General features: G+C 57.9%; 2 protein-coding genes across 2 annotated transcripts in view; both read left to right on the top strand.

Annotated features, from left to right (window-relative positions):
• Positions 1-23822, top strand: part of LOC149746887 (uncharacterized) — a 43946-nt gene extending 20124 nt beyond the window's left edge. Inside the window, 18 exon segments of the mRNA XM_089899301.1 lie at positions 657-784; positions 3312-3439; positions 4128-4272; positions 5215-5347; positions 5585-5746; positions 7443-7569; positions 7768-7979; positions 8597-8738; positions 8821-8903; positions 11180-11385; positions 11520-11685; positions 13827-13939; positions 14649-14662; positions 14740-14759; positions 14762-14888; positions 16973-17081; positions 21757-21891; positions 23592-23822. Coding sequence (XP_089755427.1) covers positions 657-784; positions 3312-3439; positions 4128-4272; positions 5215-5347; positions 5585-5746; positions 7443-7569; positions 7768-7979; positions 8597-8738; positions 8821-8903; positions 11180-11385; positions 11520-11685; positions 13827-13939; positions 14649-14662; positions 14740-14759; positions 14762-14888; positions 16973-17081; positions 21757-21891; positions 23592-23822 — 2381 coding nt within the window.
• Positions 23823-23832: 10 nt separating this feature from the next.
• ATP12A (ATPase H+/K+ transporting non-gastric alpha2 subunit) overlaps positions 23833-24591 on the top strand; it is a 73854-nt gene continuing 73095 nt past the window's right edge. Inside the window, exons 1-2 of the mRNA XM_089899300.1 lie at positions 23833-24012; positions 24189-24333. Of these exons, the coding sequence (XP_089755426.1) occupies positions 23833-24012; positions 24189-24333 (325 nt within the window). The remainder of the gene's footprint in view (positions 24013-24188; positions 24334-24591) is intronic.

The following is a 24591-nucleotide window of genomic DNA, read 5'->3' as shown; positions in this document are numbered from 1 at the left end:
CCCCCCCCGCTAATTGCCTAGAGACAGAGGCCTGTGCCAGCCCTTCATGACATGTCAGAGGGTTTCTGTGATCCAAGTAGGAGCAACAACTTCCACAGGTGTCGGGGGTGTTCAGCTGCATCGCTAGCTCTCAGCCTTGGCTGAACAATAAAGCTCTGCGGGCGCTTTTTTTTTTTTTTAACATCTTCATTGGAGTATAATTGCTTTACAATGGTGTGTTAGCTTCTGCTGTATAACAAAATGAATCTGCTATATGTATACATATATCCCCGTATCTCCACCCTCTTACATCTCCTTCCCACCCTCCCTATCCCACCCCTCTAGGTGGTCACAGAGCACCGGAGCTGATCTCCCTGTGCTATGCGGCTGCTTCCCACTAGCTATCTATTTTACGTTGTCCTGGCCTCGCCTTGCCTCAGAGATTTCTATTTAATTGGTCTAAAGGGGACCCAGACCTCAACCCAGACATTGATGTTTTTTAAACACTTCTCAGATTCTAATGCAAAGCCAGGGTTGAGATTTGGAAAATCTCATTCAACCCCCTCAAAGACCCCCCAGGTCAGTACTTTGGTAAAGACAGGTGTCTGCTCCCTCCACCTGGCTGCCACTGGCTCCCTGCCAGGTGCCTGGACGGCTGCGGGACCCTCTCTCCCCAGGTGCCTCCCACTGCACGTGCCGGGGACTGAACAGGGTCTTCCAGAAGTCAGACGGTTCCTGCATCTGCCGGGCAGGACATGAGTCCTACGAGGGCGAGAGCAGCAGCGAAGAGGACTGTCAGCCCCAGGTAGCCCCGCGGCCGAGGGGGGCAAGGGGAGCGCCGTCCGTCCGTGCCTGCCGGGCACCTCCGTGGGCCACACCCAAGGATTACGTCCTGCACAAGTGGGGCGACCTCGGGGCCTCTCCTTATCACAGAGCCCCAGGACCTCAGCCTCGTAAAGGGTCTTGGAGTCGCCCCCGCAGGGGTGACCATCCCGTGTGGGCCAGGAGGCTAGAGGCTGGGGAGCGTCGGGGAGCCAGCCCAATCAGCCAGGCTGGCGTGGAGGGGTCTGCAGGAGGATGTCCCCTCCCCAGGCACACAGCCCTGGTGGCAGCAAGATCCAGACGCCCTCCCTTCAGAGCTGGCTCCGGAGGCTCTGGATCCGACTTCCTCCTAAAAGGCAGCAACATCTTTATGGGGGACACTTTGCCCAACCAGTGTGGTACAGCTGCCCCCGGTGCTGCCCCAGCTCACTCAGCCCCTCACCCAGGCCCCTATCTGCTCGGAGGTTTCCCCTTTGAGTCCAAACCTCCAATTATCAGTCGGTCTTAATCCCATATTTGAGCCACAGCAAACAAGACAACAGTCAGGACCCCAAGGCCGCCTGCCCACCCAAGTCTGACAGGAGCTCCATCTGAGACGCTGCTCTCTCACCACCCTCCTCCTCTGGCCACCCGTCCACTTCATCAGGCCGTTCTACCTTCCCGTTTGAAGACCCCGCTGCTCAACAGGGGAAAAGCCAACAGGCTGAGGCGTGCTGCTTTATCCCCACCAGGCGGAAACAGGCACCAGCCCCTGGCCCTGGCCCCAGCCTGGCTGGCTTCCAGCATGCCCGGAGCCCTAAGTCACGCGGTCCTCAGTTTCCAGTGGTCCCTCCCTGTCGGAGCCCCTCTCCCCTGTGTACAAAAGGCTCTGCATCCTGCCTTATCCTAGACCGGTGGTTCAAAGTGTGATCTTTGCACTGACGGAATCAGCATCACCTGGAAATTTGTTAGAAATGCAAACCCTGCGCCCTACCCCAGACCTACTGGATCAGAAACCCCAGGGGTGGGACCCAGCAAACTGGGTTTCCACAAGCCCTCCAAGTGGTTCTGATATTCGCTGAAGTTTGAAAAGCCACTGGCTAACCTAGCTCCCAGGCCTTGCTCAAGTCTCAGCTCAGCTGAGGGCCCTCAGCTTGGATGAGAAGCTGTTCCCTCGAACAGTCGGGGCACCTGTCCTTCATGTCACCAACTGGCCCAGCTCCCTGCATGCTTACTCAGGTCTGTAAGGAGCTGGGCTCCCTCCCACCCGTCCGTCCTCCGCACCTCTCTGACTTCCCTGCGGGCCCACGCCCTCCCTCCCTCAGGGGCACCCTCCTTCCCGCTCAGAGCTGCTTACCAGCCGGAGGCCTTCAAGTGCCTCACACTGGCCTGCGTGGGGACTGACACACTGTCTGGCCCACCTCCTGGCCCCGAAGGTCAAACCTGTCTCCTAGTTGGAGGCCTAGTGGAGACAGGGAACACATGTCTCCACTCTGACACGTCTTCCGATCACATACAGATCAGATCCCCAATCAGAGGCGTGGCTTATTTCATGGGCATCACCTAAAGCCCATCCCTGATGTTAATAGGCCAATTCCCTCACCTGTCACCCCTCTTCAGGGAACAGGGAAGGCTCTGGGCCTCACCTAGCCCGTCTCAACATGGGTGTGCTCCAGATAAGCCACTGAGGTACAAGAAGGAAGTATCAGAACGGTTCATATTCACTTTTTCTCCTCGTTAGCTTTTCAGTTGCGTTTACATGTGTGCGTATATATTATACTCAGTCTAGTGTATATTATCACAATATTTTTTACAGTACTTTTTTACTCTCGGGAAGCAGGATGAAAAGTCTGGTTACCACTGGCCTAAGTAACTGAGGTTTTCAGGTGGGAGTGTGTCTTCCCCGACATGACCTCCAGGGAGGGGGCTGTGGCCGCCCAGCCCCCTTCCTTCCTGGACCCCCACTCTCAGGAGGCAGGCAGATGGTGAGGGCCCAGGGTAACACGCGGGTGGCCGCCCAGCCAGCTCACCAGCCTCACTTGTTGCTACGCCCTCCTGCAGACCCCTCCACCCCAGCCCCGCTGATTGGGCCGGCCCCCCCAACACCCTCTGGTCGTTCTGACCTCTGAACCGCCCTCCCTCTGTGAGTCTTGCCCTCACAATTCTTCTTCAAAACCAGTTTCACCACCACCTCCTCCAGCAAGCCTTCCCTGACGAGCCCCCACCTTCCGTCCTGCTGATCCTTACTCATCTCCTAGGAGGTCATCTTAGCTGCTGTGTGGGAACCTGGGTCCGGCCTCCCCAGAGCTAGGCCTCCCAAATACCTCCCAAGGCAGCTCACTTGTCTCCTACTACTTTTGTGGGTTCCCCTCTGCCCTCAAGCCTAACCCTAGTCTTAGCATGCTGACTACATGACCTCTCAGAGGGGCCTGGCTCCCCCTGAGACCCTGCCCCTGTCCCTGGAATATTCTCTGGTGCACCCCAGGCCTGCAGGTGCTGGGCCAGGACTCTCCTCCCACGCCCTCCCACAGGTCGTGGAGCGCTGCTCTCCTGGAGACGTCCGCCTGGCCGCCACCCGCACGTGTGTGTCCCCCAAGCAGTACGACTGCTCCTTCTTCTGTCGCCCAGTGGGCGGGGAGCTCAGCGCTGGACTGGGCATGTGAGTGACGAAAAGCCGCTGAGAGCATAATGAAGCCACCATCTCCAGGCAGGTCCTGACCGTCCCCCGAGGGCCCGTCCAGGAGGCTGTTGGCAGGACCCAGACTGAGCCGACTCCTGCAAGGTCTTTCCAGAAGCTGCCTGTGTGCGCATCCCGAGATGGGCGCCCAGCCAGCACAGCCGGGGCAAGCGGCCCAGCCTGAGGGAGCACTGACAGCAGGGAAGAGTGAGGTCCAGACCCCAGGCCCCCACAACTGCCAGGAGCTGACCCTGACTGGACCCCAAGCCAGGGGGGGCCCTGATGCGGTCCTGAGTTCTAGACCTCCAGCTGACCTTTGCACTGGGTGGAGCAGGCTGTGGAGGGCAGCCGCTGCGCTGGCAGCGTTCCAGGCTGAGCAGCTCACCCTCGCCACACTCCACCCTGACAGGAGGCCGAGCAAAAGTGCCGAGCCCCCCAACCAGGACAAGGCCTTTGTCCCAGGCATTGCTCTTGTCCCGGGACGTGCCCAGGCTGGCGCAGGGCCAGGGGCGAGAGCGTGTTGTCCAGTCACCTCAGGACCTCCCCCGAAAGTGCAGCCGCTGCTCAGGAAGCATAGGCAGCTCACTTTCCTCCAGAGGAGCCCGAGCTGGCTGAGGGGCACATGGAGCCCGCTGAGACAGACCCCTCCCCACCCCATCCTCTCCCGCAGCTGCCAGTGCCAGCAGTACGTCTCTGCAGAAGAGCTCTGTGACGCCCAGTGTCTGGCCAGGGCCCCCCAGCTCTCCCTGGCCTGGGGGCCCAGCAGAGAGCTGATCCTCAGCATGAAGGACGAGGCTGGGGACAGCGTCCAGAGGGTGAGCCCAGCTCGAGGAAAGGCTGGAAAGGATGGGCAGCCTCTGCCTACTCGAGACAGACAGCCCCAGCACCCGTGGCTATAGAACCCCCAACACCAGTCTAAAGAACCCGGGCGGCAGGAGGGAAAGCCCATCTTTTAAAGAGCCTTCCTACCTGGTCTTTTGCTATCTGCACGAATGTTTGATCTGCGGGCTGGAAGGAAGGGCGGGAAGGAGGCAATAGTGGTGTTTCTTATGTCAACGTCGACCATCTAGTTTGAACGCCAGAAGGGACCTTGGAAATCATCAGCTTCACTTTACAGAAGTGTGAAGCGAGGCCCAGAGTTGTGAAGCCGCTCCCCACCACCACAGAGATGGTGTGGACCCTGCTAGAGCCCAGCCAGAGCCTTGTCCCAGCCCAGACCGCTGGCCACAGGGCAGAGCCATCTCCTGGCCACCATGGTGTGGCCCTGGCTGTCTTCAGGGCCTCGATGCTTCGTCGAGGTCGGGGGCAGAGGACCAGGGCCTGGACACAGGAATGGCTCGCCCTGGATGTCTGTCCACCAGAGGCTCTAGGGGGCTGTGTCTGCTTGCCACTGAAAGGGTAGGAAGGGTCCCCTGGCCTGGGACTGGACAGCAGATTTGGGATACAGGGTGATGTTTCTAAGTTGCTCTATAAGTAGGACGTTTGCAGGTAGAGAGAAAAGAGAGGAAAACAATGATTCAGTACAGGGGCCTGAGTTGAGTCAGGGGTGTTTCCTGAAGAGAGGAAGTGCCCAGGGTTCAGGACGCCACCGGGGCAAGTTTAGTGAGGAAGGAAACACGTCCTGGGAGAGGGTGGGTGGCACTGCTGAGCCTAGCCTCACCAGGACCTGTGCCAGATGGGTGGTTGGGCTTCCGTCCGGCCATCCCTGCAAGTCCCGCTGCCCCTCCCTGGTGTTCAAAGCTGTGCTTTGTTCTTAGAGACTAACAAGCACAGTGGGCCCAGACCTGTCCTTCCAAGGGAGTGCCAGGGTCCACCTGGTCCAGTGTGGCCCCCACGGCATCCTTGGCTTTGTCATCTCCACGCGGAACGTGCTGGGCTCCTTCCTCCTCGGTGAGCGCAGAGGGGCACCGAGCCAGGCTTTCCCAGAGAGGGTGGGAGGAGTGGGGGGATCCCTCAGTCTGACAGGGATCACAGGTCATGTGGGAAGACAGCCTTTGGGGAGGTGAGACCCCCTGAGGCCTGGGACTGCTCCTCAAGGGGAAGCAAGACAGGTGGGGCCCAGAGGTAGGTGTGTGGCTCCCCAGGCAGGCCCAGGTCCTCCAGCTTTCGTCCCCCAAACTGTCCCAGGTCCGCCTGTGTCCAGCCCACGGCAGCAAGGTCGTCATTGGACTGCAGGCCCGGAGCACCCTGCCCCCCAAGATCCCAGCACCGATCCCCGTATTCCAAACCCAGTGATCTGCCTGGCACAGGGGGACGCGATTCTTTTCCAGCTTCATATTCTTCACCACAGTGAGTTCCGCCCTGACTCTGTCGTCCTTCCCCCGCCCAGCCGTCCAGGGACCTCACATACAGACCAGACTCCACAGCAGTGAGTCACAGGCCTGCGCTGTCCCCTTGCTCTTGGCCTGATTGGTCGTTTCACTGGGGGCCTCGATTCCGTATCTTGGAGCTGATGTTCCAGCTCCAGGTGGGGTTGTCGGACCTCTTCACCTTGGGACGAGACGGGGCTCACCAAGGTGACCTCTGACTGGGCTCCAGCCCCTCTGCAGGGCTGCTCTGTGCCAGGGCACGACCCTAGCCCTGCCCACAGCCCCCCCATCTTGGACGCCTTGGTTTATAAGGATCGTCTTCCCCACCGTGAGCCAAATCCTCCCCGTGAGCCCCAGCCCCGGAACTTCACAGAGCAAGCCTGAGTCCTCCTCCACGAAACTGTTTCCCTGGTGGAAGAGGCTCTCATCCCCTCCAAGCTCACATTCACCCTCCACACGCTGAGCGGTGGTCCAGGCCCTCAGGAGACTTTAACTCCCTCCCGTTCTCCCACCTGGTGTTTCCCCCGGCGCTGCTGCGGGGATGGGCGTCCCCCAACCTGCTCACGCGCACGGACGTCACAGGACGCCAGGCGGGCAGCCAGCCGAGACAGAGGCAGGAGGCAGCTAACCCCCAAGCTGGCTTTTTTGTTTTTTCTCCAATAGATTTTTTTTAAAGAATGGGGTTTTTTGTGTGTGTGTGTGTGTGTGTGGTACGCGGGCCTCTCACTGTTGGGGCCTCTCCCATTGTGGAGCACAGGCTCTGGACGCGCAGGCTCAGCGGCCATGGCTCACGGGCCCAGCCGCTCCGTGGCATGTGGGATCTTCCCAGACCGGGGCACGAACCCGTGTCCCCTGCATCGGCAGGCGGACTCTCAACCACTGCGCCACCAGGGAAGCCCCTAAAGAATGGATTTTGAGAGAGAAAACAGGGGGCAGAGAGCTTACAAATGTAAGCTAGCTTGCTAATTGCTTTAAAAGCACAACAAATCAGTACAGAGGATATCTGCACAAAGCAAGGCAGTAAAGGTTCAGAGACCGAGGTGTTCCCTTAGGCAAGGCTGAAGACCCCAGTCTTAATCAGATTTGAACAGAACAGCCACCTGGCCCAGGTAGAAGTAGACCAAGTGTTTGGTTTCACGTGTCACGTAGCTGCCCAAGTTCCTCCCCCACAAAGCAGTGCCAGGGCAGTGAGCTCGAAGAGGGAAAGGACTCACGCAGACTGGGCATTTCCAGGCCCAGCTCTCCCGTAAACCCGTAAACCCACTGGGCCTGGGGCAACGTCACCCTCTCAGCCTCGGCATTTGCATGTGTGGCACCTTGGCGGGCAGGAGACAGGTCTCAGGGAGAAGCGCCGGCACTGGTGCGTGAGAAAGGCCTCGTCAGAGGGAACGGCCAGGCCCGGGCCGCCTGTGCTTCTGCCCCAACTACCCCACAGCATGAACTGAGTGCCTGCCAGGGGTACAGAGTTGAGCAGACCCCACCACTGAGGGGCCTCCGCTTGTACTCACCCCTAAGGGGCATCTCTCTCTGTAGGCCAAGGGGAGGAGGGTCTCGCCCTGGCACCAAGATTACGTACACGAAAGGCTGAAAACGGTCTCCTGGGGACAGGGTGTGGGCTGCCCGGGGCTGGGGCTGGGAGAGCCTCTGGAACCCAGGCCAACTGGTTCACTCACCAGATCGCTCGGCCAGTCACTTCCCCGTGTACCAGGAGCAGCACCTGCTCAACAGCAACCCTCACTGGGACTTCGGGGCCTTCAGGCACCTCGGCCACCTGGTGCGGGAGACTCACCTCAGCTTCTCCAGGTGACCGTAGCTGGGCTGACTGGCGCCTCGAGTGTAGGTCACCGCCTCTTCAGGGATGGGCGACAGGAGGGACGGCTGAGGGCGGGGGGCAGCAGACCACATGGGAGGGGGTCACAGGCAGCTTCCCTGGACCTCGTTATTCCTGTGCACGGCTCGTGGCCCCCAGACCTGCTCACATTCTGGCCCTTCGCCCCCCAGGTTTGCTCACCAGTTTCTAGATCCGGGCACGTACGTGTTTCGGGACAACGGGCTGCCTGACAGCATCGCCGTGGTGCTGGTGAAGGAGAAGTGGGTGGCCTGCGACCCGGGCCTGTCCCCCGTGCAGCCCTCGTCACCCTATCAGCTCGCCAGGCACGGCGTCCTCAGGCACCAGGTGCCAAACCTGGGCCCCGACTGGGCGGCCATCTCAGGTGCTGACCGCAGAGCAGGCAGAGGAGCCGGGACACGGAGGGGCCGTGGGAGGGCCGGGCTCCAGCCTGTGACGCTGGGCATAGCCCCGCAGAGACGAGGACAAGCTTGTCCGTGAACTGGGGCTGCCTTTGCCGGGCAAAGGACACTGAATTTCCGTCACTGGGGTTGTCTGTCTCACCCTCCCTGCTCCCTTCGGTTCTGCGGCCCACCCTGGTGAGCGGGGCCCCTGAGCGGAGGCATCTGGACACACCTGTTCTAGCCTCCTCTGTGGGTCTTCCGCCTTCCTCCCTCCATCTTCGTGAGCTGGCCGTCTGCGCCGAGCTCCAGGCTGGGCCTGCCCAGGTGGGCGGAGGGGAGGCAGCCCGCCTGGGCATGGGGGCCGGGCCTGGCCCTGGGTGGCCAGAGGAGGGCAGAGCAGCAGCGTCCCAGGAGGGCCCCCCGGAGGGTGCAGGGTGGAGGAAAACCTCCCGTCGGAGCCCTGACAGGGTTAAGTGCCCAGGCAAGAACGAGGGCTATTTTGCAGGGGGCTGTGAGGCGCTAAAGCCCAGAGGCAGCGGGAAGAGGAAGCGGGGAACTGCGTGGTCTCACAGGCCCACCCCTCTCCCCCACCTTTCAGGGGTGCTGCTGGCTGTTGGCTTGGCAACCGTGCTGCTGACGGGCCTGGGCCTTGTGCTAAGACCCTCCTCACTGGCCCCAGCCTGCCCCGCAAGGGCTCGGGGGCCTCACGCGCCTGCAGAACATGCGCCCCTCGGGGATTGGTGAGTCCCCTTCCGCCCCGGCTCTGGCCCCGTGTCTCCTGTGGCGTGTGTGTCTTGCACTGAGGCTGGTGCTTCTTTTCAGCCTTCCGTTCACTAAAGACCTTGGTCCCTGGGGCTCTGAGGAAGGAGCGGATTCCACGGGGAAAACCACTGCCCAGGGTGCAGGTACCAGCCTCACCTGTCCTCCCCCAACCTGCACCCCAGGTACACGCTCTGGGGAGCAGCTGGTATTTCCACTGATGGTTTATGACAGTCCGTGCCGGCCGTCTCAGCCTCACAACAAAACCTAGAAGTGGGTGTTTTCCGGGGTTGTTCTGTCCACCTTTTACAGACAGAGACCAAGGCTCTAGGGGATGTGAGTGGCTTGCCCAGCACCCCCAGGCGGTGAGGCCGGAGAGCGGCCAGAGCTCTCCCATCCCTACCGTGTGGTCAGGGCTGGGGCCAGGGCAGGGATGAGCACTGCTCTGTAGGATCCCTTTACGGGACGACTCACCTGCCCCGTCAGCTCCTCTTCGCACCTGGAGAGCTGGGGACTGCCTTGGAGCTCAGGAGGACCTGGGGGACCTGCACCTCCCCCACCCACCTGGCCCCCAGCTCCAGGAAGTGTGTGCAGAGGGGCATGGAGCGGGGCTCAGCGGAGGAAAGACCCTTCACTGCCCGGGCTGCCTCACCTCCGACGTCGGCGGAGCGGGGAAGGGCCCTGGTCGTGCTCCCTGACCTGGATTCACGCAGCTCACGTCACCTCCACTGGTTCCTAACTGCGGAGTTGCAGGGGCCCCAGGAAGTGGGTTGGATGCTCAGGGGCCTGGGAGGCAGTGACGTGGGGGTTACTGGCGCCATCGTCGTGGGATGAGAGCAGCCCTGGGGTCTTGCTGGTCGTGTGAAGCTGAGCACAGGCCTCTTCCCGTGTGCTCACCCACCCAAACCGCGGGCGGGCCTGGCCCTGCAGTCCCTGAGCCCCTCGCTTGCAGGCCAGTTGCCGCTTCCCCGCTGAGGGCTCTGGACAGTGACGACAGCGCCCTCCTGGTGTGGGCAGAGGACTGGCCGGGCCCAGAACCAGTCACCCTCCCCCAGGTCACCCCTCAGGGGTGACCAGCGGGTGGGCTGTGCTGAGTGTGAACCGTGGACACAGGGAGGGGCTGCATAGAGCGGGACTGAGGCCAGCGCTCTACCCCCCAGGGCAGCCTCCATTCAGCCCAGGGCTGGGCCGGGGCTCACTGCTGGGGGTCCCGCAGAGGGGTGGGACAGGGTTCTTGTGGACGGAGGACCGGTCCCTTTGGGGGGCGAGGGGGGCAGTGACGGGGCAGATGGGGAGGAAGACCTTGACACAGTGGGAGGCCACGGTCGGTCTTCTGGAAAGCTGCCCTCCCACCCCCCTTCCCACCTGACGACTGGTACGCTCGGGGGACAGACCCCACCCTGGACGCGGAGAGAGGAAAGAGGCAATGCTGGCCCTGCTTGGCCGGGCCCATGTTTGTTGCTCAGAACGAGAATGCCCCCATCACTGTTCCAGCGTGAACGGGCTCGCCTTCCCCCCCGTACACACCCCCCGGCCTGGGAAAGGGCGGTGGGTGGTCATTCGGCGTCACACTCACGCTCATCCTGCAGGTGCCGCCCTGGCTGAGCCCGGCCGGCAGGGGGGCCTCACACCACCTTCCGTCCTCCTTGCTTCAAGACGGCCCCACTGGGGAAGACGTGTCCTTCTAGCAGAGCAGAGTGGGTGTGAGGGGAACAAGTCGAGGGGTTAAGGCCCTCCCTCGGCCAAGGGGTGTTCCTGCCGGATGTGAGGGAACCCACTCAGGCCCAGCAGCTTCGTGGGGTCACCCAAATTCAGTCCCCTGGGGTCAGCCTGGGCCACAGCCCTCGGCCTGAAGGAGGGGACCCCACCTCGCCCCAACGAGTGCTTTGCCAGCTCGGCCGTCTGCCCAACGCGGTGTGGGCCACGGGTCACTGGGAGCAGCTGTCAGCCCGGCCGGCCAGGAGTCCCCGGAACAGCGGGCAGACGGGGCGAGAGCTGCGCAGGGGAGCTCGGGCCCGTGGTGGGAACTTGGGACAGGAGATGAGCTCATGGAGGAAAGGGGCAGGGGTACACGCACAGCCTGGAGCCTCCTCAGGTGGCTGGCGGGGCGTCCGGGACGCGGAGACCCACTCTCAGCAGAGCGTGGGGGCAGCGCCCGTTGCCCAGATCTGGTGTGACGTCAAGCCTGGGACAGGCAGAGGCCGCAGGCCCCGGTCCGTCACGCCCACTCTGAGGAGGGTCTCCCTGAAGCCACCTCCTGTGTCTCGAGGTCTCCCCCTTCCCCTGCTCCAACCAGCCTGAGCCCAGCCTTTCCTCCCTCCCCCTGAGCGGGCCTCTTCCTGCAGGCAGGCCTCCACCCTCCTCTGCCCCTGCATCTTGCTGGCAAAGGCCCCCCGGGGAGGAGGGAAGCTGCTGTGCTCAGGGCCCCGTTCATCCCACAGTCTCGTCCCAAGGCCTCTTCCGGCAGGGAAGCCACTGCCGGCCAAGACCCTGGAGGACTTCAGCATCCGGACGCTCTACGACAAGCTTGAGGATCAGAGCCTGCACGTGGCAGCCCAGCTGAGCAAGCACCGGAGCGACGCTCTGGCCTTCTACAGGGGTGCCCACCAGCAGCTCCAGGGGCTCCAGGTCAGCCCCAACCCCCGACAACCAGGCCCATCATCTCTTCCGCTCAGGAAACAGCCACCCACCCCTTCTGGAAATTGCCTGAGCTGAGGAGGACGTTCACACCCGAGAGGGTGACGCAGCCCTGGTTCTTCCAGGACCTCCTACAGGGCCTCAAAGAAGCCAAGCGGCCAGGCCTGGGCAGGGCTGGAGACCCGGAGATGGGGGCCAGAGCCGCTGCCAGAGCGCACGCTAGGCAGAGTGAGGACTCATGGGGTAGCCACGCTGCAGCTTCTCCCAGGGAGCCCCGGCAGCGTCCTCCAGGTGAGAGGCAGGTGCCTGCGGTGGGGCCCCGGCAGCAGGTGAAAAGCCGTGATAGCAGCGCTAGCACTGGGTACTGCCTAACTGCATCTCACTTGTGTCATCCCACTGGGGACGGTGACCGGGCGGTGTCCACCCTGATAGCAGAAGACGGTCCTGGGCACAGGGCCAGGGGAGAGGTGCTCCCAGGGGGAGACCAGCACACATGGTGGTCTGACGGAGGACAGGAGCCTGCCCCAGCCCTCCTGTGCCCGCTCCCTGGGACCCTACCTTCTCCAGGCGCTGTCCTCCACAGCCCTCGGTGCTGTATAATCACTGGACAAGCATTGCCTCCATTAACTAACCAACTCAATTGTCACAGGAAACCTGTGAGTGGTATTATCACATCCCCATTTTATGGATAAGTTAACTGAGGCCTAAAGAGGCTAAAGGACCCCCCCAGCTTCACACAGAGAATGAAGGGCCAGCCCAGAAGCCCGATCCCGGCTGCACATGCCTCACACACCTCCTCCACCTCTAGCTAACGGCACAAAGGAACGTGCCCCACCAGAGCCCACGGGCCCACCACTCAGCGCCAGGCTTCTGCTCCGAGCCCAGCCCCCGTCCCCCACGGAGCTGCCTGGCCCTTTGGGGGAGGTAGGCTGTTCCTCAGTCAAGGTCACTCCCTGGAAAGCGTGAGGGGGCTGAGGCCCAGGCAGTTGTGCTACTTTTTCCATAAACAGTCCTCATGGTCCCAGCCCTGGGGACAGGACTCAGGGGTCAGGTCAGAGGCGCCAGAAACCCTCCCTGGCAGCTGCATGTGTGTGCACGTGTGCATGAGCGTGTGGTGTGTGTGAGAGTGTGTGAGTGGTGTGGGGGGGTGCGTATGTGTAGGTGTGTGCATGCGTGCATGTGCATGTATGAGTGGTGTGGTGGACGTGTGCGTGTGTGCATGTGCGTGTATGAGTGGTGTGGTGGACGTGTGTGTGTGTGTGTGCATGCGTGTGCGAGTATGAGTGGTGTGGTGGATGTGTGCGTGTGTGTGCGTGCGTGTGCGAGTATGAGTGGTGTGGTGGACGTGTGCGTGTGTGTGCGTGCGTGTGCGAGTATGAGTGGTGTGGTGGACGTGTGCGTGTGTGTGTGCGTGCGTGTGCGTGTATGAGTGGTGTGGTGGACGTGTGCGTGTGTGTGCATGCGTGTGCGAGTATGAGTGGTGTGGTGGACGTGTGCGTGTGTGTGCGTGCGTGTGCGAGTATGAGTGGTGTGGTGGACGTGTGCGTGTGTGTGCGTGCGTGTGCGAGTATGAGTGGTGTGGTGGACGTGTGCGTGTGTGTGCGTGCGTGTGCGAGTATGAGTGGTGTGGTGGATGTGTGCGCGTGTGTGCATGTGTGAGCGTGTGGCCTGTGGAACCCTGGGGACTGAGCAATGATGTTGAGAGCCTTCCTTGACCTTCCCTCCAAACCACTGCTTCTCAAACTTCTCGTTGGTACATCTCTGGTCTGGGACATCCGGCCAAGTGATCCTGAGGAGGACAGAGAACACGCTTTCCTCTGAAGCTTGCCTGAGACCAGGCCGGGGCCATCTTCGTCCCGGGCACTGACGGGAGCTGGGTTAGAACCTGGTTGCTGCTGCCAACTGAAGCGAGGGGGTTCCACTTTTCCTTTGTGGGGGACAATTTTTCAAAAATAATATGTGAGAAGCTTTAGCAAATCAAAAAGGAAAAAGCAGTTAACCAACGCTTTAGCAAAACCCCCATAACCCAGGACGTCTCACTCACTGCCTGGCCCTGGGAGGCGCGGCCACAGCATGTGCCTGGCGGCCTGGGGACAGATGAGATGCACGACAAAAAGATGAGCGCATCTTTAGACGTTTCTGAGTTTAGAAACAGTAAGAAACAGAATGAGATGTACAGAAAGGAGGAAGCCATCCAGACTCAAGGCAGCAGGCCACACGCCTCAAGGGCCCGTCCCTGTGTGTGTGTCCAGCCCGGCACGGTGACGGCCTAAAGGAAGAGAGGGTGGGACGGGTGCCGGGAGGAGAGAGAAACAGCACGAAGGCGAGGGGCACACACACCAGCCTCCCGAAAGTGGAGTGAAGTGTCTGGCAGGGTGGCTGCGGTGGGGTGAGGGGATGTCTGAAGCGGTTCTCTGTGTTCTTCCCCCAAGGCTGCGCCCCCAGTGCCCCCTACCCGGGCTGTGAGGAGCTCGACCGAGCCATCGAGGCCCTGGCGGCCGCACTTTCTCAGGCGCGTGGGCAACCAGCTGGGGCCCGGAGAAAGGTGAACACTGCGGGGCAAGCGGTCAGCCTGACCCTGTGGAGACTCATTTGGTGCATGGGCACACACACACACACACATGCACTCACAGGCATGTACACACAGGCCACAGTCACGCACACCTGCACATTTACACGCACACATCCAATTCACCACACACTCGTGCCACATACACGTACACATACCCACAGATACACTCACGTGTGCACATACATCACACGTACCACACACACACGCACACACTACACCGCACTGATGTCCACACGCTCACACACACCCAGGCCTCATGCTCAGCAGGTGCCCTGCACTCGGGTCAGAAACCCAAGAGGCGTGGCCTGTGCTCAAGTTGAGCCCCTGCTCCACCGGGGGCCTCTGTACCTCCTCCAAGAAGTGTGTCTGAGACAATCTCCCCAGTCCACTAACTGACCTGGCCCCTCACGGGGAGCTCAGGAGGGAGGCACAGTTCCCAAGTCCTGCCTGAGGGCAGCATGTCTGAGAAAAGGAGGACTCAGAAGGCCTCTGCTCAGGAGTCCCCACCTGGGCACCCCCAGCGCAGTAGGGCAGAATCCATCACGGCACACGAGTCCCGAGGAGCCTGGGGGCACAGACAAGGGAGGCCACGACCCTCATCAGGTCTTCACTGATGCCAGGCAGGTGGTTGGGGCCCCCAGGAGCACCTGGCAGTCAGCGGCCAGGCTCCATGGAGACACAGAGTCCCAAGCTCAGGTCGGCGCACTTGTCCAGGTTGATATAGCAATGATGTCCTGGTCCATTGCTGTTCCCTTCTGGGCCCAGAACTCGAGGAAAGTTACAGGATTGTCTGTTCTTCCAAGGCATCTGGTCGGGCTGGCGAACGGCCTCTCTCCGCCTGTCAACAAGACCCTCAACTGGCGAATGACACACTCCTGAAGCCCCAGCCTCTGCCCCCCCACGAGGAGCACCAAAGCCCAAGGTGGGGCAGGATCGGCACCCTAAGCTCCCTGGCACCAAGATTCTTGTTTTTGCAAAACCAGCACCTGATTTAGAGCCTCGACCCACTCTAATCCCACTACAAGTCTTCAGGGCTCCCTGCCCGTGGCAACCCCCATTGTCGTAGCCTCCCTCGTTTGCCGAGCGGTTGCTGGTTTGAGTACCTCATCAGAGCTCGTGTCATTCATTGGGGTTGTTCCCACCCATGGGAATGAGGCCACGTTCACTCAGCTGATCCCAGACTTCATATCCCACCCCTCCTTCTGATTTGCCTTCCTACGGCCCGCACCTCTCTCTCGGTAGAGACCCACAGTCTCTGTCCTTCCTCCAAGTCGAGGAGAGGCTGAGATAGTTTGTCCGCTTATGTTGACTTGCTTTCTCTTCATCTGTTCAGACCCCGTGGTCTGCAATTCCCTTCCTCCCCGCCCCACCCCCGTTTACTACCAATAAGTGGTAACATCATTGATGGCTTGTGTTTACTGATACTGAGATAAGCCCTTTATCTGCTATCTAATCCTCACAACAACCCCACAACAACCCCGTGAGGTGGATATGATTGCTTATTTTAAAGGTGAGGAAGCTGGGGCTCAGAGACGTTATGTTACAGGAAGGAGCTGGGATTTCCGCCCAGGGAGTCTGAATCTCAGAGCTCACCCTGCCCGGCCCTCCCCTCTGATCCCTCCACCAAAGCTACAATGGTCCTTCCTCCCAGAAATCTCTCTCCTGTTGGTTTCCTGATTTAAGGTGGCTAGAAAGCTTATACAAATAATTGAAGTCTCCTGCAGGAAAGAAGGGAAGAATCTAGACACTCCTGATAAAATCACAAGGCCTGGGGCCCTTGGAGGGTCAGGGACTCCAGAAAGAAGAATCACACAAAAGAAAGGCCAGTTAGGAACCTGGAGGCCTGGATTCTAGACTGGACTTTGCCCTGGACACTGTAGATCCTGAGAAAACATCTTCCAGCCAGTTCCATGAGCTACAACCTGGGGATAACGTCACTCCACAGATGTTTATTGCTGCCTTTGACACAGGGCCGAAAGGGTCAGGAAGAACCATGGTTATAATAAAAGATTCTAGAGATTTAAAGAAGTCTGTAAGGATCAGGAAGGGTAAGATAGGCTTTCAATGAGGGTGGGTCCCACCAGCTGGTGTTGGCAAAGGGTCTTCCTAGAGGAGAACAGATGGCGGTGAGAGTGCTCAGGTTAGACTCGTGACCCATCCCCAAGGTCCAGACAGCACAGTCCCCCTCCCAGGCCTGGAAGGTGACAGCAGAGAGCACTCACTGGGCCACAGGAAGAGAGCACGAGCCAGCTGACGTAGGGAAGGAAAAGACCCATTTCCTCTACCCATCTTAGGCTCTCCACGTGGGCAACAAGAGAAAAGCAAGCAGAAGCTCATTCACATGTGCATGGCCCAAGTGTAGGAGCCCTCAGTGCTGAGTAACTTGAAGGGGTGGCTAGAACTGGGGCCTATATAGCATCTTAACAAAAGAACAGTACATTTTTAGAGAAGTGACAAGATGAAAGAGAAGGACTTTTTGAGTTTCTAGGATGGCAAATTGTGGGATGGTAAATATATGGGAAAGTCATGGTGGATAGGGCTGGTTTTTATGTAAATTCCTCTGGTGGCATCTCTGGGCTGGTACGGGTCTAGGGTGCCTCCAGTGATTAACTTGGGAGCTTCCTGGTGGAGAGGGGAGGGGCCCCTTCAAAAGGTAAGTCCTGTTTTTAGGCAAATACGGGAGGCAGAGAGCTTTTCTTATATCTCAGTTGCCTTCAGCTCAAAATAATCAATATGCCGAGCTGGCTTATGTCAGGGTGAATTCTGCTCCCGGCACTGAGAAGTCACCCACCTGCTGGACAGGGAAGGCTGCGTGGGCCCAGTCGTCCAGCTTCAGGGGATCTAAGGGTTTGTCCGTTTCTCCATCACGTTAACATCTCATCTTTCTCTAAGCTCAGACGTCCCAGGGAGACGTTAAAAGCAGCCAGTGTCTTTTATTCTGGTTGAGGGGGTGTATCACCGGGCAGCAGAGGCCTGAAAGCGTGCCTCTCCTCCCTCTTATTCCAGCCCCGGGCAGCAACCAGGACCCGGAAGGCTCCCCTGGGGTGACACCAAAGGAGGAGCCGCCGCGAGCCCAGGCCCCGCACACAGGCACGGAGCCTTTCCTGAGCTGCAGGTAGGAGCGGGGCAGCCTTGAGCAGGGGCACAGCCAGCTGGTGTGGGGAAGCTGCCTCACCCCCAGCCTGCTTGTTAGCTGCACCCTCCTGCGACTCTGGGAAACGTAAACCACACACAGGTTGAGGGAAAAGTGCCCGGGAGGGATATTTTGTGGAGAAAGAAATTACAATTGGAGAATACTGGTCAAGAAAATCATTCTTTCTGTCAACAAGTGTGCATTGATTTCTACAATATTCACAAGGGCAAGAGGTGGGAGCCTGTGAAGGTTTAAAAGAATTTTCAAAACAATGGGGGAAAGAATCCAAAAGGGAAGCAACAATAGGTATGATCACATAATAATATAAAACCGCTAGGTCAGAATTTTCCCATTAGTAGATGCTTTTACTCTTTTGAGAAAACATATGCAAATGGCCCTAAGAGAAAGGAAATACACCCAAGTAAATTATATCAAAACGTTCAAAGAATCAGAAAAATGTTCATTAAACTACATGCCCTTTTTTATCTACCTAAAACATTTAACCAAAGTACTAAGTAATTGTGAGGAATAAAGAAATAAACACTCCCATATTCCACTGGCTGAAGGGTACAAAAATTAAACCCTTCTGGAAAGCAATGTGGTAATTTCTACCAAAAGCTTCTAAAATATTCATTCCATTTGACTCAGTAGCTCCAATTCTAAGAATCTCTCTGAAGAAATCATTTTTACATACAAGTAAACATGAAGAAACATGTTCATTGCAATTTTTAATGATATAAAAATAGATGGAGGTGACCTAAATTTCCAATAACATGATTTATCTGAATTATGGTAGATACCTATCATGAAATACTAAAGTGTCTACTGAAAATGATATTATAGAGAATTTTTTGTGTCTTTAAAGTGAAAGATGAGGATAGAGAATTGCATGTATGGCAGGATTTCATATTTGCCTGTTCTTAAAAAGAGAAAAGGGAACAGCAGAGAAAGAGAGGGAGTGAGGCCAGCTTGGGGGAGAGACACTGAGACAAGAAACCCCCAGATGGAAGAACGATGCCGGGTTGCCAGCTTTTGCCGCAGGGAAACCTCAGGAGAAAAGAACTGGAGCGCTTGCTGCTCCCATGTCTGGGGGCTCAGCTGATCTGTTCCCGGAGGCCAGGGTCTCGGGCAGCTCGCAGCTCTAGGCGGGGCCTGCCTGGGGCACTGCAGCGGGGCAGCCGTCACCTGGAGTCTCCCCTCCTCCGGGGCCAGCGGGCCAGCCTGGACGCAGCCTTCTCATGGCCATGGCAGAACCACAAAAGGGCTCTGGGGGCGCAGTCTCAGGAATGGCACAGGGTGACTTCTGCCCATCCTAGGGGCCAAAGCAAGCGAGGTGGCAGGGCCCAACGTCCAGGGGTGAGAAAAAAGCCCACTCCCAGAGGGAGGGCACCACCAAAAAACATGGCAAAGGGCACTGGCTCAGAGAGCGGGCAAAGGACTGGGGCCGTGAGTGGGTTAGGATGACATTAATGTGCTTGTTTATACGCTTAAATGGTATATTTACTAATATTCTACACCAAACAGGGTTACTGTTTACAATTAGAAAAACGGAAGTCGGGAGATTTTTTGTTCTGGAATATTTTTACTTTTCGTTGTCTTTTTAATTAAAAGATACTAGGGCAACTCTGATGTGAAAGGAATAGGAATGTGAGGTAAACATAAGAAATATAATTTTCTGTCAATAAGGTAGCCTCAGAAATCGTTTTTTCCCGCTCACAGCAAGTGACACTGCTCCTCGGGGCGTAGCAAATCCTGCAGATTCCAGGAGCACTGCTCCCTCCCGTCCCAGGGTGGGGACAGACTGGGAGACGTTTTCTATGGAACAAACACTTTTCCGTTTTCCCTCTTCACGAGGGTGAAAGAGCAGAGAGCGTGACAGCTCGTGACCCGTGGAGCTACCTGCTATCCAAAATGCACGGTAACTACTTTATCCATCATTCCCACGAACCAAGCCGTGGTTAGATTTCTTTCTGCCAGATGCACAGGGAGCCTCATCAGTGCCCAGGGGGAGCTGAAAAAGGGGTTATTTACTGAGCACCTCCTGTGAGCCAGGCCCTGGGCTGGTCACCGTCCCAGAGCACACACCCCCAACGGCATCTTGACACAGACCTTCTCCTCGTCCAGTCTTCGGATGTGGAAGATGAGCCTCAGAGATGGGCAGTAACTTTGTCCAGGAGAGTTTCCTGTGCTTTTCCTTCTGTGTCACCCACCCAACCTCACTCAGGAGCGGAAGAGGTGCAGGAAGGAGAGCTCGCCCTCCTGAGCTCCCTCTCGTGCTCAAGCGGCGTTTACAGGACCGGGGCTCCCAGCACAGGTCCAGGTCCCTCCTCCAGGGCCCGGCAGGCAGGTCCGCAGGGCTGAGAAGGCAAAACATGCACACAACACAGACGCTCTCGGAAACGTTCACGCGACAAAGCGCCGTCTATTGATGGGCACAGCCTGACAATACTTACAACTTCTACCTCCCTGTTTCTTCCCTTCCCCTTCGTGTTTCCCATCTATTGGCCCCTCAGTGCTACATTCCAGGTGATTTCCTACCAAGTTTCATAAGCTCACTCCAGCCAGGTCAGCAGGTAATCCACCAACCCTGTTGTTGTTGCCTTGGCATTTCTCATTTCTAGATTTCTCTTCTCCACAAGATTCCTGTTCTTGCCTCATGGCTTCTCTTCCTCCTCTGTCCCTCTTCACACGATGAACATGCTTCCGTGACAGGCACACTCAGCTCGCACACTGTCTGCAGTCTCTTGGGTGCACTGTCGTCTGAGCCATCTTCAGAGGGACGGTCCTCCGCGCAGGCCTCCGCGTGGGGCAGCTGTGTGTTTCTGCTCACACACTGTGGCATCGCTGCTTCAAGTCCTGCTTGTAGGTCGTTCCCATGTCTCAGCTCTGGGATCCTGTGGTGCGAGGCGCCCCTCCCGGTTCCAGTTTCTCACATCAGCTCTGTTTCAGCCTCAGCCCTGAGCAAGAAACCTGCGCAGCTACGGGGCTGTGTGCTCGGGCTGGACGCAGGGGCTTCATTCACATTCAGAGAAGGGTCAGCCACTTACGGTCCAGACTTTACTCAGTTTCCACCATAATGGCCTCGTTCCTCTAAGGAGGAGCACCCTCGCCCATGCCTTCAGCTCCCACCTACCCCGGCTTGCATCTTCATCTCTGGGGTCGAGAGGGGTCCCATTCAAACGTGGCTCTGCATTTGTATTGTATTTGCGTTTTATCTGGCATCTCAGGTGTGGAGCAAGAGGTGGCCTTCCCTTGACAGCCGAGCTCACTGAGCATCAGATGTTTTGGTAACTCATGGGAAGCCCCACAGGTAGCTTACATTTACCATGTTCAAATCAAAGCCATCAACATCCACAATGGCCTACAAACTCGAGGACTCTGTGACCCTTGACTCCTGAGTTCATCTTCATGGTCGTGTCAGTCGCAAGACAGCTGCTAGAAAGGCAGGAATGTGAAAGGGTAACGGAGTCAGCTCTCTCTTTAAACAGTTTTACAGAATCTATCCCCTCAACAATATCCTTTTGTATCTCATCGGCCAAATCTTAGCCACACAATTGTTTCTGTCTATAAGAATGTCTGAGATAAGCAGGTTTTTGTCTGAAAACACTCACTCTCCCAAAAAGTTAATAAGGAAGTCTCTGCCATAGTAGCCAAGATCGTCACGCAAGGCCCGTCACAGCCTCCTGTCCCCAGCTCACCACCCCTATATCTCCAGCATCATCCCCTTCCACTTTTCCAAACAAATTCCATGCTACCACCAAACTGAACCGTGACTACTTCCCACAGCAATCTGAACATCCCCTCGGGTAACAGTTGTCACTGATAATTCCTTGTTCTATATCTGCCTTTCCTTATAGACTATAAACCCCATGGAAGTTCACTAATGGAATCAACCATTGGCTCGACACATAACGGGTGCTCAGTAAATCTTTCTTTACCTATGAGTGGATGGACACATGGATGGATGGATGCATGGAGGGATGGATGCACGGATGGATGGATGGATGGATGGATGGATGGATGGACAAATGGATGGATGGATGCTTGGATGGATGCATGCATGGAGGGATGGATGCACGGATGGATGCATGCATGCATGCATGGATGCATGGATGCATGGATGGTTGGATGGACAAATGGATGGATGGATGCTTGGATGGATAGATGCATGGAGGGATGGATGCACGGATGGACGCATGGATGGATGGATGGATGCTTAGATGGATGGATTAACTGAGAGATGGACAAACTTCCCTGCGTGCTCTCATGTCTCTGTGTTTCCCACACATGCTATACCCTTGCCTAGCATGCCATTCTCCCATTGTCCACCCAGTTAATTACTATTTGTTGCTAACATTCAGCTGAAATGTCTCCCCTCTTCCAGAGAGTTCTCCTTGATTGCACCTGCCTGGGTTAGGTGTCCTGCCTTTTGCTCCTATAGCCCTGCACATCTCTCCCCAGCAGCCTTCACTCTACCGGACTGTAGGCCTGGGTTTGCTTTTCTTTAGGCGCTGAGCTCCTCGAGAGCAGACCTGACTTCAACTCTGTACGTCCAGCACTGACTCCCCTGCCTGTCATGGGGCAGGAGCTCAATGGATTTTTAATAAAATTAGAATAAAAAGGAAAGTAATGAAGACCATGTGTCCCTTGTTTCTAGAGGAAGATATGGCAGGTGGAAGACAATTTGGATGAGCTGAATGAGTTCTTCCAGCTCACTGCTCAAGCCTTAGCGCTCCGGAAAGAAGAGGACAGGCCAGGCCAACTGCCACCAAGCAAAGGCAGTGCGTTTGTGGTAAGCCTGTGAGGCCGCCGTCTCAGCTCCTGAGGTGTCCACGGACAGCGGGGTCTCACGAGGTGGGGCCCACAGGGTCACAGCGCCCTCTGCAGATACGGGTTCAGAACAAAACCAAACAACCAGCTCTGACCAGAAGGCCACCCCATTTTGCCTGTTGCCTTTGGCAAACGGAAGGCTGACCCTGGAAGGCAGGGCTGCATCAGGGGTCAGGAAAGCGTGTCGACCACCTTGGGTTTGCAGGTCTCTAAGTAAATTGACGACCTGGAAAGACCGGGGAAAGGCATGAAAGGGGGGCAATGGAAAAGCTATTCTAGCTGCAGCCTGACTGATAGCCATGGTTCTGAAACAAGTTTTCCGTGAGACGAACTCTGATCCCAACTCAGGTCTCTGAAGGTGTAGACATGGGGAAGGTTGGAGGGGACACAGGCGTGAGATACAGCGATAACTCAGTTGTGTCTGCCCTGAGCTCAATAAAACTTTCTTTCCTAAAGCAGGCACCAGCTGGTGGGCCTCAATTTGCCAATTTGACTTTTAAAGCTGCATTAAAATACTATTTCTCCTGAGTTGAGTTTTTGGTGCCCCTTTGACTTCTGCACCCAAGCCCAGGGCCTCCCTCGTGTCCCCCTAGTTCCCGTCTTGCTGAGTTGCTGAAGATGGGCAAAGCCCTGGTGGTGGGGGGCAAGGTTAGGCACCCCTGTCACTGGGCTTCTGGATCCGGCATCAGCGCCGGGATATCCTGTTCACCAAGGCCACCCTCTTCACCACCAGGGAGGGCCCACCTGCCGGTGACCCCGAGAGCAGGAGACCCGGGACCGAGATGCTCCCTGAGTAGAGAGTTCCGTGAGGACAGAGCGCGTGCCTGAGCCTGGTTGTTAGGGGATCTGGAAAGTCAGTCCTTCCGGGTCAAACTGCCCTCTCAAGACAAAAGCACAGGAAAGCGCACCTATATGCTCACGAACAAGTGAGGGAAGATTTCTCTGTGCGCACAAGGCACTGTGGGCGTGTGACACCCACAACATGCACAGACCCCTTCCCAGCAGGAGCTGTGTCTTCCGCTGGCCCCAAAGGGTCCCTGAACCCCCCCTCCCCGGTGAGTCCTCCCTGTGAAACCCAAACGGAGACGCTGGCCCCGCGTGTCCCCCACCCGGTGTGTCCGTCACTCCTCCCCTGATCTCATCCAGACCCCGTCCAAGAGGCCACGCTAAGCTGAGGGGCTGGTTGGTCAGGGCGGCCGCGGCACCAGCTCCAGTGTGGAGGGCGAGGTGCAGGCATCCAGCGTCGGCTGCACTGAGGGGCTCAAAGGAGAGCAATTTAGTGAGAATAAAGTAACGGGAAATTTTCATGCTTAAAGAGGCATTATATAAATATCCCTGGTATTAAGGACGGAACAAACAGGATGAGCTGAGGGGCTATAAAAAGACTTAATTACTCCACGGTTGTTCCGAATTATTGAAGGCCATGATGCTGTAGTGACATGATCAGGTGCTGCTGTGCACAAATTTGGCAACATAAGCTCAGGGGACCCTGTGTCCTTCGTGACCGTGAGGCCAGTCCCTGGACGTAAGCGGCTGGCGTCTTCCCAAGCACTCGGCTGGGTGTTGCCTGGAGACTGGCAGGGTGCCCAGAGTCACGCGGGTCCTCAGGGTGGGCTCAGCGCTTGCAGGGCCCCGTTGCCTCTTCCACTGGTGTCTTTTCAGGTGGTTCCCAGGGTCTGCCCTCCCACGCGGCAGGAAGACACACTCGGCCCAGCAGAGGCCGGCGGCCCCGGCGGAGAGAACCTGGGATCCTGGGCCCTGCAGAGTGACCAGGCCCTGGCGCTGGAGGTGAGGAGAGCCCGGCTGGCCAGGAGGGCAGAAGAGCTGGAGTGGGAGCTGTGGCTGCTCCTCCAGACGGCAGACGGCAGCCGGCCCCGTCTGGGGGGACCCTGAGTCACACAGGATGCCGTGGTGCCTTCTGCACGCGGGGCGCGGCCAGGGACCTCAGCCAGCAGGAGGGGTGGGCGCCCGGGGACCGCCGGCCGCGACAGTGCTCGTTGTTAGGACGTGCTCCCGACAGCACCCAGACTCCTTTCAGAGCCTGCACCTCAGCCTGTGCCGACTTCTGCTTGTGAACCTCGGGGTGAGGGAGAATAAAGTCACTCAGCTGAGAAAACCCGCAGGCGTTCCCATCACTGAGTCTGTCCCTCAAGCCTCTGTGGTCTGGGCCAAATGCCCCCCACATGCCTTCAGGGGGAGAGCTTAGGTGCAGCCACAGCATAGAGCTCCATGACCGCTCTATGTCCCCACGGGGAGCAGAGGGACCGCATCCCCTCCCTGCGCTGTGGCCTCCTGGAAGACAGAGGAGCCGGCACTGCCTGCCCTGAGGGCCTCCAACACCAGAGGACACTCAGCCGGCTGCAGGGCCCGCACAAACCCTTGGGTGTGTCTCACAGAGCAGCAGGTAAGGGGCTTATTAGAAGCCCCTCTGCCTAGGACCTGCCTTTCGTGGTTAAGGCTGCTGTCCCTGTTGTTTATTCCCCTTTCTCTAACTGCATACCCTCCAAGCGTCGCAAAGCCGAGGTAATATATCACCAGGGTGTTTAACCACCCCTGTAGAGAAGGCTTCTGACGTAGGGGTCACTATAGTAACGGGGGCTTAAGTTGTTTCCAGAAACTTGGAGTCGGCTCTGGGCACTTCAGACGGGCAAAGCCTAGCTGG

The sequence above is a fragment of the Delphinapterus leucas genome, chromosome 18, assembly GCF_059928025.1.
Source record: "Delphinapterus leucas isolate spDelLeu-1000000601 "Yukka" chromosome 18, BTC_Dleu_Yukka2, whole genome shotgun sequence".
Taxonomy (NCBI): Eukaryota; Metazoa; Chordata; class Mammalia; order Artiodactyla; family Monodontidae; genus Delphinapterus; species Delphinapterus leucas.
Note: the sequence above shows the minus strand (reverse complement) of the source record. Positions and strands in the feature narration are given on the sequence as shown.